Source organism: Myripristis murdjan, chromosome 19 (genome assembly GCF_902150065.1).
Source record: "Myripristis murdjan chromosome 19, fMyrMur1.1, whole genome shotgun sequence".
NCBI classification, from domain to species: domain Eukaryota; kingdom Metazoa; phylum Chordata; class Actinopteri; order Holocentriformes; family Holocentridae; genus Myripristis; species Myripristis murdjan.
In genome coordinates, this window is record NC_043998.1 from 5,843,483 (window position 1) to 5,862,434 (window position 18,952).

Below are 18,952 nucleotides of genomic sequence, written 5' to 3' on the forward strand. Positions count from 1 at the left end.
TCAAAGAAAAGACTCCCCAGAGTGGCCGGGGATAGGTAAAGGGATGTAGGCCAGCCTCTCTTCAGAAGGGTCTGCGATTGGTGTTGGAGGGCACACAGGGGCGACACGCTGACACATTGATTTTTAGGGGTGGTGCCCTGACTAATTGATCCGGATATATGTGCATACAGTGCATGCACACATACACACACGTTCACTCACACACACACACACACGCACCCTCTCACACTCATGCACTCAGAGGGATATTTACAGTGAATTTTCTAAATTGTTGTCCGCCCACCCCAACAGGGGAGGACATAAAAGGGGACACAATAAAGCCATAAAGTGTGGTGGTGGCTGGGCCAGGCATGCAGGGGTTATATGCTTCAGCGGCCCAAAGGCGACACATTTTACATCAATACCATTGTCATTCTGATGGGCTGTGGGGCAGGCAGCCGTGGGACAGAGGGAGGAGGGAGAGAGAGAGACAGATAGAGAGAGTGAGTGAGTGGAGGAGGAGGGTGGGACACTTGTGATGGGCACAGAATTAGCCTGAAGTAACCAAGCGTATTATTCACATGCAAGGAAACTGATCAGGGTAAATACAAACAAGATACCCGGCAGAGATCAAACAAAGCCAGTCGTACTGATAACACAATCTAGTTTAGAGTTTTGTCTCAGAAGATTATCAGTGAGTCTTACTGGAAAGGGCGACCACCAAGGACTTCAAAAAAGCTGCAAATTTTTGTCGAAATGCTCAAAGGCGGATTATCCCTATAAATTTCTCACTTCATTTGGATGTTCACATTATAAAACAGGTTCACTTGTTTATGAAAAACAAGCTTTTGGAGTTGCTTAAAATAATTCTCAGGATTATTTTTAATCCCCTGACCAGTTTACATCTGGATTTTTGCTGGTGCATTTGCCTCCTGCCTTTCACAGAGTAATGTCTTATGCTGTTAGTGGTTCCTCTACCATGTTATTATGGTACTCTGCGTTCAGATGGTGTTTTCTTTGTAGTTAAATTTCAGGACAATGCAGTTTTGCGTGACATGATTCATAGTCTTTAAATAAATATAACGTCTGAACAAGAACAAAAAGGACTTATATGTATAATTATCTGATATACTCACCAAGGTAAAGTTGAAGGCCTCTTCGGGCTCGCTGATTTAAAAACTTTAAAATATTTAAAACACTCCAAACTTTGCACAGTAATTTCTAGCCCCATCATTACTTGGGCAATGCTTGCATGTTGATCTGCTTTGCAGTCGACTTCTGAGGGTTTTATTGCTAATTCTGTGTGTGGGGGGGTGTTCATGCACACAGTCACGTACTTTTTGTGTTTGTTAGCTTATATTGATGAAATCATTTAAAAATGCATTCATATTGCATGTACATTTGTTTGATCATTTGGGTTACCTGACAGATTTTTATAATGGATTGAATTTGTTGAATCATGTGGGAGCCAGGCCTAGTAAGACCTGTATCTGAGTAATAAAGGGGTCAAAGTACTTCTGCAATGCTCAGTGTTGCAGTAAAGGAAAGATACTCTACCGTGGAGTTTCATGTTCTAGCAGAGTGCCTATTGATTTAAACCTGATTTTAATATTATAATTGCAGCAGTAGAAAATGAATGGATATAATGAATAAAAAGGATTTGGCAGACTTGCCCTTTTAAATGTGGCCCAGAATGACTTATCCATATATATCATATAATTGTGCTGTTACGTCCTGATCATGCTCATTAGTGGTCATAAAGCTATTGCCACGACGGGTGTTTCAAATAAAACATTGCTGCTACGTTTACAGATTCAAAAATCATGAATCATGCTCTGAATCATGGTCATATTACTATAATCTAATCAACTTTATTGGTCACTAGCAACATGTCATTTGAGAGTCATCCTCAATGGAGTAATGGTGGAAGGGAGCAAGCTCTGCATCCCATGATTTGTTTCCAAATACAAGAAAAGTGCAGTAAAGTGCAGCACTCTTGGCTTAACTTGAACTCAAAAGAAACCCTCCCCAATAAACCTGTCTTATCACACTCAGTGCATCAGTCTATTTGCAGGGGGGGGACACCTAAACAGGTAATGCACTTATTTTTGTGTGGAAACATGCGCAAATCATTTTGTTTGGAAGTAACTAAATACCCAAGTAATTTTACTAGACGAGTAATTTTCCAGACAGATGTTGCTGCCCAAAAATGTAACTGAAGTAGCAAGTACCTCTTAAATGAAATATTTCTCCTCTCTCTCCTCCTGATGTTTTGTTGCCTGGGGCCTGTGGTTTACCATCAAGGACCTGCAGGGCATGAGTGAGCTTGGCAGGCTGAGGGGGCTGGAAGGTCACACAGCAGGGGCTGGGAGTGTGCAGTGTGGAGTAGAGAGGCTGAGTGCCCACCGCAGAGAGAGGGACCACTGACCACAGTCTGGAGGTCAGCAATGGAGTGGCCCCCTTCACCCGCCCCTTCTGTGTTTTATTCCCCCATAACAAAGAAGATAGGGAAACAGGCTGTGACTGAGCACCCCTCGACCTACCGCTCTGTTTGCTGTGGGGTGTGGGAGGGGGGAGTCCTCCTAGTCTCTAAATGTGACAATAATTGATAGATATCTTTGTGAAACTTGCATGAAGCCTGCTCTCCAGCCAGTCATGGTGGGGAGTCTTCGACATAATTCCAATCAAGATGACTTTTGAATGCTTCCAGTCAAGATGTGGTATGTCTCAGGGACGTTCACAACAAGGCAGGTCTGTTTTCGATCACGGACATTGTCGCGTGTTACGGCACTGACAGAAATGTGCCGAGCTCAGCTCTTGGATTTGGACGACAGTTGCTCTGTAGGAGTGATAGAGGGTTAGCAGGGCCAGGGATGGATGAGGGGAATGTGACAGTGGTCTAATTTATGAGTGCAGGCGAAGGAATGGGTCTGCGGTTTGCATCTGAACAACATTGAAACCATGTTTCCCAGGTTGAGGCCACAAGTGCATTGCGAACTGTCTGGAAAGGCAATAGCAATTAAGGTCAAGACCATCGGAGCCTGATCTTTGGTTGAACTATGACTCAACAACACTTGGTGGTGTTTTGTACAAATCTGTGAAGAGGAAGGAGTTGGGCTACGTGTCTGCATCAGTAGGTGCACAGGAGGGGGAGGCACACACAGCGGTCCCCTACAGTGCCGGTTTCTACGGTGACCTGAGAAAGGCCGTAACCAGGTCCGGCTCTTTCTCAGGCCTGATCAGAGTATCACCACAAAGGAGGACATGTGTTCAGCCCCCACCTCCCGCCCTTCCCCACTCAATCCGACCAGCATGGCTGGACACAGGCAGCCAATAAAACCAGGATTAGGAGGGTATCTACACACACACTGGGTTGTAGCGAAAAAGTTTCTGAACACGCCCAATCCCGCCCTCCTCCCTTCACACAATTCTTTTCATTACTCTTTTCTGTCTCTCATTCCTACCATCTTTCTCTTTGTTTATTTCATTCACTCCCATTTTTATATCCTTCCTTTGCTTCTTCCTTTCAGTCCTCGCCGTGTAAGCTCTTGACACAATGGGGCTTCCAGAAATTACTCATTTTGCTGGGGCAGTTCAGCAAATTCTCAATGCCTCTTGCCCACCTCCCCCTCATACTTGGGGTCCTGTGTCTTTCGCTGTTATGATAATGAAATGTGCTCCATCACAATGACAAAGCTGTGTGTGTTTGTCTTGACATGTGACCAAATTTATGTGAATTCACGCTTCGTAAAGATATTTTTGCATGAATTCGAGTTTGTTTACATAATTGTGGAAAGACGGAAAACTCTCCTTCCCAGTTCACGGCCGCAGAGCAGATTCATGCAATCACCTCTCTGCATAGTGAATAGCAAATATCTTACTTCACATGGTAGTGCGGCGATCTGATTTGCAATGCATCCTGTCCGCACAGGAAATGCATCATGTTTACTGATGTAGTTTGTCGGAGAATTTTGGCAGTGCGTATGCCTCTTGGTGGCTGAAAGGCTGCAGCCTCACCCATCTGCTGTGGCGAACATCCCCGCTAATGTGTCCTGGAAATGGGACAGCGTTAAAGATAATATCGATGCCTTTGTCAGGACTTTGTAAGGCAGGGGACAAAGATGACAAGAACACTTCCCCCAAACAAACCTTTTTTCATTAGAGCAGCAAACACTTCATCCCTTGGCTGTGTGAGGGAAGCCCTATTGGTGTGTGTGAGCCGCTCAGCAAGGTCCCACAGGGAAGAGCCTAAAACCACAGCGGTCTTCAGCCGGACACTGAGGCGGCCTAATTAAAGGGCACTTAAGCCCCACAATGTACGGTGGTGCAGGTTGGAAGTGGCGGGGGTCCCCGAGTGGAGGGGCAGTATTCATGGCACTCGTAAACAAGGGGGTCTGGGACAGAGGGAGAGAAGAGGGCTATGTGCCAGAGACTTTGTTCACACAAGATGAAGAGTCAACAGCCTCCCCACCCCTCACCCCTCCTTAGCCATCCCCCCTAATAACCACCTTCTTCAGAGGGGCTGCAAACACAATGCCCTCCCACTCCCCTCCTCTTGCTCTCAATCACTGTTGGGACAATGAGGGAGCCCCCTCATCACCCCCCCACCCACCCTTCTGCCCCTCCCCGCCCCCCAAACAGACACTTCTTTTATTGAAATTCTTTGGTGTTCTAATCCTCAGCTTCCTCCAGGGGCAATAATGGACTCCCTGCGTCAGCCTTTTCCAGCGAGGCTATCATCCAAGCCTGCCTGGGTCACAAGTCCACCTCTGCCATTGGGGACACTACTCTAGCAGTGTCCGTCCTCTCAGATTGTGCAGCATAGAAGCTCCATGCTATTAACCTTTAGAACATGTTCATATTAATTGCACTGTGTGTCTGGCCGTATTACATTAATATATTCTTCACAGAATTGCTAAGCTTCTTAATAAATGACCAAATGCATTTGCCATAATAACTCTAGGTTTTCAAGAAAATGTTGGGTCAAATTACATTTTTCCTATTTTTTACCGTTGATGAATTTGGAAAAAAAAAAAAAAAATCACCCACTACAGTGCATGCTAGTTCTGTACATTATTCGGCTTTAGAAAGCATTGAATTCGCTAAGCATATTCACTTTGCTTTATAATAAGCCAAAAGTGATACCTAAATTTGAAATAATTAGTCTAGTTGTTTGTCTGCAAGTTTTACAGTTGACATGACAAGGATCACATATCTTACTCCACTCATAATCATGCTGAATGCAGAGTGCAGGCTATATGAGGTAATTGGAGTGTTAACTAGGCCATAGATGATTATCAGTAGTATTATATTATCCAATTGCACTGTAATTGTGGGCCTCTTGTTCTACATTATGTGGAATTAGGTACTCCATAAATTGTGCTTTTTGTACTTGACAAGTGCATTGATGGTGACTCTAGTTTCGCATATTTACACCAGCAATCTTATGATTTCTTCTGCCACACAGATACAGTTGAGGACATAAACATTTCCCACAAGGACATGTTTATTTAGACTGAAGTTAAAGTTTCTATTTTTTTTTTTTAAACAGAATCAGGCCAGAGCATGAATACATGGTCACGTTGCCTCGTCAAGCAGCCTAAGATTTAGCATAGACATGCTTTTGTTGCATTGTTATCCTAATTTAAAATCATGTTTAGGGTTCTCAGGTGATCATGTATAAAAGGATTACAGTTGTTTGAGAGCTGAGATGAACTGTTGCATCATTATCACTGACGTTATGCTTTGGTGTAAAAGGTACACTTTAGAGGGGGAATGGGTACACTGGATTACATCCGTTTATCTATTTCAGTGATAAAACGTCTTCCCCTGAGTAACTACCCATATGGGAATAATGTGTAGAAACCTGTGTTTACATGTGACACGCTGTGTGCATGTCAACAGTTCATCACTGTAGGTGTATGAGTGGACAGATGCCGGGGGTGGTGGCTACCCGTGGGAAGTGTGTTGATGGTGACATCTGCTGGTTACATATCATCATCAGAGGCTCCTCATTGTCAAATACACACAAGAATTGTCGTGCAAGCATGGTGCCATGAGCCTGGCATGACAACAGTAACTTGAGAAGGTCAGGATTACTCCATACATGCTGCAAGGACATACATGTGCACTGCAATGGAGACAGTGCAGAACATAGTTAGACCATAGACTGGATATAATACGTGCATACTACAACGGTGTAGAAATGCTCTGTAGCTACAGTTTTTTTTTTTTTTTTTTAACATGATTGCACCTGTACAGAGATAGTTTTAGTGAGTGCCCAGTCAGTGCAGTAATTTAATGTTCTAATGAGATAGTAATACATTTTATTTTTGCATCGAAATACGCTAGTAATATACGGTAGACCAGTGTTCCCCAACCCAGTCCTCAAGGTCCGCCTGTCCTGCAGGTTTTGGTTTCAGCTCTGCTCTTGCACACCTGACCCAATTAAGGCCCACGCATCTTCCTGCACGCCCTGTTCAGGTAGATCTGCTTCAACCAATCAGCATGAAGCCCTTAAATGGATCAGGTGTGAAAGAGCAGAGCTGAAACAAAAACCTGCAGGACACCGTGGTCCTTGAGGACTGGGTTGGAGAACACTGCGGTAGATGATGACCCAGTCAGATTCAATGAGACTAAATATTTCAGTGTACCTCTTTCGGTCTGAAAGCAGCATCCCCAAATGGTGTGACACTACATGGAAAGACAATATAGGAGATTGGTGATCACACTAAAGCTGCATACTCTACAAAGCTGAAAAAAAAAAAAAAAAAAAAAAAAACTAGAGTACAGCAACCGCAACGTGCATAACAGACAGCCACAACAAAGGATGAAGGTTCAGAATCTTTGCTTTGGAGGAGCTTTTGCATTACAGTATCCAGTATATTGTGGCAAATCAAACATGTTATTTTATACAGCTGCGACTCAGGAATAGATTTACACTAATGCTCTCTCCCACTGAAATTATGAATTATAAAAAAAAAAAAAAATCTGAACTTTTTTTTTGCATCCTTTGGTACACCAAAGGATGCATCTCCCCTTCAAAACACCAACTTCCTTTGCTAAGAATGCTGCCATATTGCATCCTCTGCTACAACAAAGGATGAACAGCTTGATGTAAGCCTCTGAGTCTTCCTCTTAGAGCATGCTATTGTGGTTGCACTACACATAAGCTGCATTAGCTCAAGAGTAAAGCGGATAATAACTATCTTTAAATGCCACAATACTACACAAACTATACAAGCTTTAAACAGTCATTAAAAAACTGACACATGCAATAAAGAGAAGACTTGCACTGGTATGCTGAGCAGGATAGAAACAACGATGTAAAAGCAGTATTATCACAACAATGCTGATTTTACTGAGTGAAGAGCGGCGCTATAGTCTAAAAAGGCTTCCCAACACTGGCGTGTAAAATTGAAACCAAGAAAGGACAATGAATGCTGCCAGTTGATTATTAAATTCAAGTTAATAAAAAATATTGTGTTCTAAAAATGTATACTTTACTAATTGTGTTTCCTGACGTGATGAAAAATGTCTCATCCTTATGAACACTGTGGTTTATATTACCAAACAAAGACCCAGCAGGAAAAGACAGTGATACAAGAACAGAATATAACATGAAATGCATCTCATCATTAAAAGCTTTTATTACAGGCACGAGTCCTATTAATGGCATCACATTACTTCTGAGAGCCTCAGTCAGGTGACCTGGAGGCATTAGTCAAAATTGTATAGAAGCACAGTCTACTGAAGAACATATCTAAACATCTGTTAAATATGTGGTTGAGAAGAAATGGGGAAGACCGCAGGACTTTGAAGCTTTGATTTTATCAGCGTCTGAGGTGGCCAAAGATGTCTCAGGGCTGAGATCGGATATCCAACCCCACTTTGCTAAGTGCAGAAATGTTTTTCAGACAGGTGCTGGGCAATAAAACATGAAAGCAATACCTTGTGAACTGAGGAACTGATATGCGTGCATGAATGAAAAAAAAAAAGAAGAAACAAAGCGTAGGGGGTTATACATATAGAACTTGCGCTTGCAATGTTTTTGTGAATTGCTACAGGATTCCCCTTTAAGATAATGTCATCGGTCTCAGCGGGGTTGCCAGTGATTTAATTTTGTCACCTAGAAATTAGGTCTCAATGCCAGCATTTGCCCCAAAGCTACTGTATGTGTATTTAAGTGACTAAATGAGTGAGAAACTTTTAGCAATCATCGCTGTGTCACCCTGTAAAACTGACATCTTGTTCAGAACCGTTAAGTATAATCTGACAAGTTTTTGTTGACTTGTCATTGCATCTAATCATCATTTACTACCTCTTTCTGGAGGATTATTCCATCAATGTCAGGCATTTGATTATGGTTCCAGTGCCAGCAGTGATCTCAGAGCTTTGTCCATCATACTTGCATGTGAACAGAGCTCTAGGTTTACACTGCTAGCACGGCTGTGGCACCCAAGGCCATGAGCATGAGAGAATCCACTGTTAGCCGGCCAGACCTGTTTGATGCTGCTCATCACAGGGGCACCCTTGGAAACACTGGATATCATGTAACGCTGGGTGTAAGTAGAACACAGTTGACCCCCTTGGCCTAGGGCGACTGTGGGTCTAAATTAGTATTCGGACTTATCTTTGGATCTAGAACATGACACTGTTGATCTTCTTTGATTTTGGGGCTGGAGTATCGACCCTGTCAGTCATTTTCACCGCCTCGAGCAATGCTTTCTCTCACCTTGGCTGCATGGAGTCAAGGGCCCCGCTTTTGTACACAGATATCAAGTGATACCCAAAGAGGAGTCAGAGACAGTAGCAGCTTTGATTAAACAGAAATTAATATCTTTACCAACACATAGGGCAACAAAGTGAATTTAAATTTGGTCAGTACACATTGATGATCTGATGAATGAGCAGCCATCATAGAAGATATTATCTGTGTGATAGCTTCTTCTTCTTTCTGTGTGATTATAGCCTACAATATGTTTTTCACAAGCCATTTTATAATCAATTGTGTTAATTTACAGTATTTCTTCTTTAAAATAAGCAAAATCTCTCACTATGACAGTCATGCTTGTTCGCCCTGCTCCCTCCCACCGGCGTGACGTCAACGGGGGGCGGCGTCACCGTGTTTCCAGCGCATTGCAGCGTGATTGGCTAATTTGGGCCATGTGATACGAAGTAACCAATAACGACGAAATGCGGCGAGTAAAACGTCAGGCGAAATGTGAGTGGGCTCTGAAAGCGATGACGTTTTGTCTTGAACCGTGCTGTGTTGTCACCAGCTGTTGGCAAGAAGACGAAGGAAAAGTGGATATGTCTTGCTTGATTGTTTGTCTGTGAGCGGACGGGTTGCACTTATCACCTCGCCCGGAGCAGAAATATGCTAGTGGACGACTAGACTCAACAGTGGAGCCTCGCCAGCTCACCCAGTGACATTATCAGTTATATAACTGAAGGCATCGATAAGAGGAAAACTGTGATAACGGACTAGTGTCAATACAGGTCGGAGTTGAAGCCATTTTTTCTCCTGTTGTATATATTGGTTTATTTACTCACTAACACAGACTAGCTAATGTGTTTGCAACTTTGATAGGACCGCACAGTCCACTTGTAGATAGGCTGCTGATAGCACTTAGCCATATTTTGAGGTTTGACAACTTGAAAATCATGCTGGAATGGCCAAGTGCTTGCTACATTGTTTACTCTCATCAATCAGTTACTGTTGACCTGCAGATTCAGACTTGCACGGCAGGGTCTCTGTGCGTCAAAGTTCATTTGTCAAACCTAACCTACTTTCACTCCACTAACGTTAAAGCGTCTCCTTAGCTCATTTTCTTGTGCTTTATTGCTTCGTATTATATAGGTCACTATTGGAGTGGACTGTAAACAAAATTTATGCTGGGATTGCATGAACAGCTAGTGATATTTTACATTAATAGCTAGTGTGATATGATTCGATTTAAGGTAACACTTTTCACTGCCTCTTTGTGTATAGTTAAAGTAGAAGTGTTAATGAATTAATTCACTGATGTTTTCTGTGCATCTCACAGTAGAGAGATCAGAGTTGTGCATGCTCAGTCTCTTGCAGACTCATTCAGATCATGCTGTGGATCAACCCTTTCACATCTTACAGTGGACAGGCGGCTTGGAAGTGGCACCGGCGCCATCATGAATGTGGGCACAGCGCACAGCGAGGTGAACCCCAACACCCGAGTGATGAACAGCAGGGGAATCTGGTTGTCATACATCCTGGGCATCGGCCTCCTGCACGTCATCCTGCTCAGCATTCCCTTTGCCAGCGTACCTGTGGTGTGGACCCTCACCAACCTCATCCACAACCTGGTTAGTAAAGCACAATGCCTAAAGGCACCAAGCACTACCACACTAACTTTGCTGCTTCCCTTACTTTTTACTGAATCAGCCAGGTCAATTAAGGACAAATACATTGCAGCACCAGCTGGTAAAAGGCATTGTAACAATAGGAAAAGTATAACTTTTAACATAGACAGACATGACAGTAACAAATGGAGCATACAAATGTGCTCCAAACAGCAAAGGGAAACAAAAGACTAAAACAACAGGAACGCAAAGGAACAGCAGAGTAGCTCAAAACCAAGCACGGGACATTATACTGCAGGTGCTAAATCGTGTGGCACAGGTCCTATAGAGACAACTGCACTGAGCTGTGCTTTGTGAGGAGGAAAGGCCTTCTTCCTCCTTCTCTGTGGCTAGTCATGCTCATTGCTAATCTAATGGCACCAGTAATGTTTCAGCCAACATGATCATCATCAGAACTGAGGTATTGCTCAGTCTTGCATCATCAACCCTTTGATTAGGTAATGCTGACTGTCTGCCCCACAGTTTCAGAGAACAGTACCGTGTTACTGTAGCTTGCAGTTGATTCTTTACAAAAATATATAGTATTTTTCATATTTATGTATATAGTGAGGGTTTGACTTTATACAAACAAGCACTGTGCATTTTATCTTAACGTTGTTCAACCTCAACCCTGATTATGTTCCAGGCAAGTTCAGCTAATTGTTGCATCTCAGTGTTAATCAGTATTACAGATATAAGAGCAGAACATTTGATCATCTAAGTGTCTTGTTTTTCTTTTGCAGTGCATGTATCTCCTACTCCACACCGTGAAAGGGACGCCCTTTGAGACCCCAGATCAGGGCAAGTCTCGCCTCCTCACACACTGGGAGCAGATGGACTACGGCGTGCAGTTCACTGCCTCGCGCAAGTTTCTCACCATAACACCCATCGTCCTGTAAGTGGCCCTCTTATGCCCTCAGCTGTGTGGCAACTGATAAGTCAGGATGGGTCTCAGCTCCAGTGGTCACAAAGACGTTGGACTGAATAGCTTTTCTTGTTGTTGTAGGGTTTGTTGTCCAACACCACACCTTGTCAGGGGCTTAACATTCGTAGCAACATGCTTTGCTACTTTCATGCCTTTTTCTGTAATTACCCAGCCCGTATACAGGAAGCAGACCCGGGGTCGCTGGGGTTGCTTTGCCACCTCAGCTTGAACATTGTGGTGATAGCAGTTCTGCAGGTGTACATTTTTTCTCACTACTTTTAAGGGCCCCTTAATAATTTTGTTTTGTTACCCGCACCAGCAGGAAGAGACAAGTGTTCAGTCTATAGGTCAGGGCTCCAGCTGGGAAAGCTACACATCTGTTAAAGTCTTTTGAGAGCTTTTATGGCATGACCTCACCAGCTCTGTACTGAACAGGATGTCCAAGGCCTCATTTTTAGCTCATAACAATCCCCCACAGATTCATACGATTACATCTAAACATGCTTTTGATGTTGAATCAGCATTGTGAATTTCCTCTTCCCCTACAGACTCTGGCAGTGTTGCACCAGAAATACCACATCTCAGCATCCAGTGCCTGCATATAGCCAGCAGGTTGTCAGGGCTTGTGTACTGAGTGCTGACAGACGGGGGAGCTCACACTGGAGGCATTTACTGAATGTCTGGTTCTTGCTCACTCTGTCTCAGTGGGTCTTTTAACTGAGATGTTATGGTTTATTCACTTAGCATTGCAGCATCACACTTACGTGTTTTAGTTATATTGATCATCGCTGATGGTGTAGTCCTGTGGGTCGGCATGTTGGAACAGTGTCATGCATGCAAGTGCTGGCACATTCTGACAGTATTGGTGCTTTAGGAATCAACTCACCAAAGTGACTGTAACAGCAGTGGTTTTCTAAAGCAAAATGGGGCCAAAAGGTTTAACACACTGTTCTTAAATGGATGCTGAGACAGTTTGGACTGACAGAGGATTGCCATTTTGTGACAAAAAAAAAAGGCTTTTAGGCTTGTTATCAAAATGCCTTTTTAGCATTCAAAGTATTTCTTATTGATATGCTCTGCTACAAGTTGTTTTTTTTTCTTTGAGAGCTTTCACAGAAAATGAAAGGCAGTTGAGTTTATTCAGAATTTAAGGGGTCAGGCGTTTACTCATCCCCACCCTTTTAACCCATTCTTCTTTTTTCTGCTCTACCTTCTTTATCTCCTAGGTATATCCTAACCAGTTTCTACACCAAATATGACCGGGTCCATTTTGTGGTCAACACTGTCTCCTTGCTCACTGTGCTCATCCCCAAGCTGCCCCAGCTGCACGGTGTGAGGATCTTTGGGATTAATAAGTACTGACAGGGCGGAAGAGGACACCTCCTCCCCCCACCAAGTCTCTATGGACTGCTGTGAGCACACAGAGTATCAGGCCTCTGATTTGGCCACAGGCCCGTAAGGATCCATGGCTCTCTAGCTCCCAGCTTTGCTGAGCAGCTCTCTAAATGAAGCCTTTTGGGGATACTGCCATGGTACCAAACCCCAGGAAACAGACACAATACACTTGACAGAAAGCACAAATGGAAAGTGTACTGTTGTGATTATTTGTGGTCTATCTCCTTTGAGTTGCACATTTTCACTGACACTTTGAAAGAAAGTGTCTGTAAATGGGATGTAATATGTCGAAATTGCTGTAGAAATGAGAATTTTCTGGGGTGATGAGTGTCAGAAAGAGAGAAAGACATGGTAGCACAGCTATTGTTAGGCTATTGTACCCACTGACACACTTTACCAGACATTCATGGAGGTTATTTTTTTGGTAATTACACTGCTGTATCTATTCAGCTTCCTTCCTCCTCGTAAGACTTCTTTTCTCTCCAGCTTTAGAGAAGGATAGTAGCAAAAGTTTGATGAGATAGTGACAAGGGAGCTGGTGACCGCTGCAGGGGCGGGACATGAGGAACCGCAGGGTTTTATATTTAGCCCTCACCGCCTTGCTCAGGGTCGAAGATCAGAAAGTTAAGGAACTCTTATTTTTATCTGACCGTTTCCATATTTGGACTGCTCCTGTCCCGATTTGTGCCACAGCAAGCTTCCTGTCTGGCCTAGTCTGGCATAGCCTGGCCTGTCTGTAGAATATCTCTGTAAGTAGCACTCTGAACTTATCCAGGAACATAGGCCAAGCAACATGACCAGAAGTCTTTCACTTGGACCTAAGTGGAAAACTGGTCTCCCATCAGTATTTCTGTTCTTAATTTAGCTACACTGTGTGCATATTCAAAGACATGCAAGAAAAAAAAACACCATAAAAATGCTCAGCCTCCTCCAAGAACATTACATCAGCATGTCTGCATCTCTGTTTGGAGCCGCGGGGCAAATGAGCATGTTAGAAGTCATGCTCTTTCAAAGTTTTTCATGTTTGTTTTCAGATTTTACACTCTGCTTGTCCAATTTATGTACATGGTCATTTCTTTCATCATCATTATTATTATTTTTACACTATTTCAACTTGACTTGGAATGTATTTTAGTCAGCCCTGGGCAATATTTACAGAAGTTATGGATGTTCTCATCTCAAATCAATTTGTCTTTATGAAGAAATGTGTAGTATAATGGTTGTGTGACAGTGATGCGACATTTACTTCTGATTTTTTTTTTTTCTTTTACTAGATGCCATAGTTCTTTGAATATTTGCAGTAGCCATATGCATCAACCTCATGAACATTCAGATGAGATCATTTGGAAATGCAAAATGGCACTCGTGAATGCAGATGAATCCAGAGAAAGGTTAATGAGCATGGACCAAAGAGTTAAGGATGTGTATGTACAGTAGTAGTCTGTATGCTTCCGTTTGTACTTGATCATGGTGTTTCTGAATGTTCTCGTCTTCATGACCAATCAAAAAGGGCTTTAAGCAAGAGGCTGTATGTATGACTTCATAGCACAATATGACCATGGATTTTAAATGTCACACACCCAGTGTTTTTTTTTTTTTTTTTTTTTTTTTTTGGAGGCGACACGACAGCTTTTGAAAGATACTGCACACCGAATGTTAATTAAATTTGAAGCTGTGTGCTCATAACTTATGTTTGATGATCAGTGTCCTTGTGTTTTTAAGGGAAATGACATAATGACATATATTTCATGTGCGCTCAGCAAAATACTCCTCTGCTATACTTGCTTGATTTGTCTTGTTGTGTAGCCCAGTAGTAGAAAATGAGTTTTTCCGCCTTTCAAAAAAAAAAAAAAAAAAAAAAAAAAATAGACAACATGTTTAATTTATTGAGATTGTAACAGTGAGAAGAATTGGTACATGTCGAGGACCTTTTCAGCTTCATTATGTAGTTGTATGGTAAAAACACATTATTGGTACTGCATGGTGTGTGCCTAATAAGGGCTTTGAAAATGGTAAGATCCTCCTGCCTTTTGGTGGCTTAATTAACTCTTGTCTGTAAATTGCAGAAGTAATGTCATTAAGGTTGAATATTAAATCTAGAAATAGATTTAAACGTGAATGGAACTCCAGTTTTTGTCATAGTGTTAATCTTTACTTCCATGCCTTTATTAAGGGCATAGAAATGATATTTTCTCTTCTTATTTCTTATTTAATAAATAAGCTCATGCTGCTGGTCAAGTCATGCCTAGACTTGTAGAGCAAGCCTTTGTTTAGAGGGAGTTCATTTCATAGATTTACACCAAGATGACTTTTTTATATTATATCTCATGCCTTTAATGAAGCAAGGGTTTAGTATTTACAGTGCTGTTTGTACACACAGTTTATAACAAAAATATTTTGTTTGAGTGGAAGCAGCATCCTCTTTTGCAAAGTTGGAATTAAAATTGTGAATTGATTGATCTACTGTATGTCTGTGTGCAGAGGCCTTTGCATGAATATATCCCGATCAATTACGGTGGCGCTATGGTGTGTGCAAAAATCCGTTTGTTACGATATTCCTGAAAGCCTTGACCTTGGATATTGATTCCTTAGCTTGTTCCTCAGTGATACCAGTGTTTGTATGTTTGAAATGCTATAGGATTATATGGTGCAAGCACACACAAAACATACAGTATGTGATGCAATAGCCACTGGTTGTATTGCTGCAGTATTTCAACATAATAAAAATGAAATGATTGTTTCTATAAATATACAGAATCACCAGACTGTTACACTTGAACCGAGCTGCTCTGCGCTGTCTTTCAGCTCCTACTTGGTAGCAAATAAGCCCCTCAAATCTAAAAGGTAATCCATGATCTTTATTTGGATATTGTAACCTGATATAGGTACAGTACTGCATCCCATGTCACCCAAATCCAGAAGCTGGTTAATCTTTGATAATGTGAGAGTGATGGTGTTAGAGTGAAGAGCTGGGTATCACATTATGCCAGCACTGGTACTAAATACAAAGGGTTGGCACTCTGACTTAAAAAGAGACTGTGGGGCAGTTCTCCTCATTTTGCTTGATAAAGCACAAAAGCATACAGGAGTGCTTGACTCATGATATAATCCAATATACAATAAATGCTGGGTTCTAGATGCAAAGATGTCATTTTTCTTTTTCTTTTTTGAATTAATTTTTTGGGGGGGGAACCACTAATTCATCTCTAATGGGATATTACCCTTTTTCCTTGTTTTTCAAGTCATTGATCACATCCCTGGATATTATCACTGTATCTGAAATCAATCCACAGTTGCCTCCGTGGAACAAGACTCAGGTTGGGGAATTGTTTCTTTTACCGTCATTATAAAGGCACAATGGGAAAAACTGATGGAAAGGAAAAAAGGACGACAATGCCTGGTTGCTTTGCCTGGCGCCAGATTGTGTTTGAGATTTTTTTTTTCTTTACCCAGTTGTAATATCATTGGATATTCTGGCTGTGACTGATAATGCAATACTTCAGCACTGCAATCCATCCTTTAGATCAAAGGGAGTCAGTCTGTTGTTTTATTCTCGTTTTCCAACATGAAGTCATTGCTAATTTTTCATTGTCATCATTCATTTACATGATTTTCATTCTACATCGAGGCTCACACAGCATTTAAGTACATCCAAGTGACTTTTTGGAACAGTGGAAAGAGAAAACACTCAATACAGTGTACTGTATTGTTCCAGTGTATTGAGACAACCACCTAATACTGCTGCTATTCTGTAGAAATGAGGATAAAAGAGCTTTACCTCACTTACTAACATCACTAACACAAATATTTTTTTATTCATGTAACAGGTATCGGATTGATTTTTTGGGGGGGGCAGAGTTACAGGATTTTCCTACAGCGGCTGCAATGTAAAGTGTTTTATCACTGTTAAGCCACTCAGAAAACCACGCAGAGCTGACATTTTGTGACTCTGCTCAGCATTTGTGTAGCTGATTGAGTCTGAATTCACAATGTCACCTTATTAGGGATTTGGTGTTGTGCTTGTCGGCAGAATGTATTTTAGTCAGCCAAGATGCATTACTGTAAGACAGGCCGTACTTCATGTTCACTTGTAAAAACTATAACCCATTAAAATTCTATATTCCCAAAATACATTTGTTCATAGTGATGGCTGAACTGAGGTTTTTGTATCTTTTTAAAGTTCATACTGTGGGCAGTAGAGCTACAAAATCATAGCACATATGAAAAATAAGGGAAGTCTTACAAAATCCCCTGGTAATTTTCTCTTTTTTCCTCCTCTCCTCATTAAACAAATATTTCTAATCCCAAATAATGAAATCTTTGTGCGTGCTCCTCATACCCTCACAGTAATAAGCACAGAACTACGATAGAGAAAAGTATTTTACAAGCATGTAAAAAGGAGGATATTCATAATTCCAAAATCACAGTTTGTTGTACTTCCAATAACTCACCAAATCCTGTACTTAACGTCTGTGCGCTGTGATTTATTTTCTTGTACAGCACTGTACTGCTCCTGTGTTAAGTCCCCTCCCAGGAGACATTGTGCCACTACAAGCAACTTAAACTCTATCAATCAGTGGTTAACCCACGTAAGAGCAGAAACCCTTTGTTGTGCCCAAAAAATGTCAAGTTTGGCCTTTTACGATAAGGGAAACCACGGGAAAAGTGAGTTTTGAATATGAATTTCCAAACTTTTTTGTTGTCTGGTTTGAACAAGCCAAATGATCTACTAAGCTCTTTCCTGGCCTCATCTCAGCGCTGCACTCTACTAACTTAGATACTTACAGTGCAAACAGTAGACAGTCTTCAGTCTCCAAAACAGTGTGATTGCTAACCGAGATCAGGTTGACCTCTTCTCTTGTAATTGCTGCAGTCCCTAAAAATCCATTTGTCATTTCCACCCCTCAATATACAACAAGTTAACATTTCAACTATTTAACATTCATATAAGGGCAGATAAGACAACTAAACAGTCATGTGATTATCTAGGTAATGAATAAAAGCGCTTTATGAAATTATAATGCTGTTAAACCAACTAGCATATACAGTACCTGTCACTTACCTCTCTGTCTTGAAGAATAGCTTTTTAGGCTCAATTCCTCTCCCCTCCATCCGTCTTTTCACAGCCCTGCACTTTAATATCCTTTGTAAGTCATTTGCGCTGTAAGAGACAGCTGCCAAGGGCAAACTGGGAGCATAAATGTGGAGTCATGATCCAATTAATTGCATTATACCCTGTGCTATCACACATACAGAATACACACACACTAATGTGTATGTAATAAGCACTGCCAAAAAAAAAAAAAAAAAAACATCACTTCACTGTTCAGCATCTACTTGAAGATAATGGGACAGGAGATACCCCATCCCCTACCACCCACCCCCAAACACACACACCATAAAAATGCACAAAAGAAAAATGATCATAACTACTAATAACTACTACTAAATTAAAACAGTCAAATTACCTTTGTCCAGCAGGGGGCAGCAAATGGCCGTCGTTCACTGTAATTTGAAGCGACACTTACTTCCTATAAATAGGAGTGCCGCTAGGGAAAGATTATTGGTCTGCTTCTCCCATCTTTTTGCACAGCTTTTGAACTTGTCCTGGGGTTTTCTTCTGTACTGATTCAGTCGCTGATCCAAGTTTACAGTACAATGTACAATCTTACAAAAATAATGACACATCAGTAATGCACATTTAGATTTGCTCGGATAAATTTAGGCTTGATGCAAAGTGAAGTACTTGCATTTGGTTAAAAAGCCCTAAATTCATATAACATCAGTTTTGACACATATAGGGCAGCATGCACCAAGTCATGCTGTCAAGTAAAGGAGCTTGGCTTGCTGCAGACACATCTACAGTTTGTTTTGTAGCACAAACTGACACGTTAGTGGACATCAGGACGTCACACACAGTATGAGGGAAACAGCACAAGAAGCACAACAGAGAGCAGACTGTGTTTTGTCTGTTTTCCTCTCAATACATTGATTTATCAGTCAGTATTCTGGAGCGAAGTGTGCTGGAGCTACGGGATGCATGCAATCCTACATATAGAATGGCTGCAGCTGTAGAGCTCAGATGCCTCCCACATGCCTCCGTGTCTCGTTCTGTTCATCACTGCACCGCTCTTCACTCCCATATGCCTCCTGTATGACATGTAATTACCGCACAGTGACAGTCTGACATGGAGGATTGTGCAACAGCAGTACTGTGGATGGTCCACTCACACTAATGTGCCACCTACCTCCTTGGTGTTAATGATGCAGGATCAT

The 18,952-nt window shown here is 41.8% G+C and overlaps 1 protein-coding gene across 4 annotated transcripts in view; it reads left to right on the plus strand.

Annotated features, from left to right (window-relative positions):
- Nucleotides 1–14,563, plus strand: part of ormdl3 (ORMDL sphingolipid biosynthesis regulator 3) — a 23,383-nt gene extending 8,820 nt beyond the window's left edge. For 2 of the 4 annotated variants that reach the window (XM_030078022.1, XM_030078021.1), the window contains 3 exons: nt 10,112–10,320; nt 11,100–11,251; nt 12,508–14,563. In XM_030078022.1, the coding sequence (XP_029933882.1) occupies nt 10,147–10,320; nt 11,100–11,251; nt 12,508–12,643 (462 nt within the window). In that variant the 5' untranslated portion in view covers nt 10,112–10,146 and the 3' untranslated portion in view covers nt 12,644–14,563. Of the gene's footprint in view, nt 1–2,283; nt 2,420–9,235; nt 9,481–10,111; nt 10,321–11,099; nt 11,252–12,507 lie in introns of those variants that run through there. The other 2 variants (XM_030078025.1, XM_030078024.1) reach the window with 2 other exon arrangements.
- Nucleotides 14,564–18,952: the final 4,389 nt, after the last annotated feature.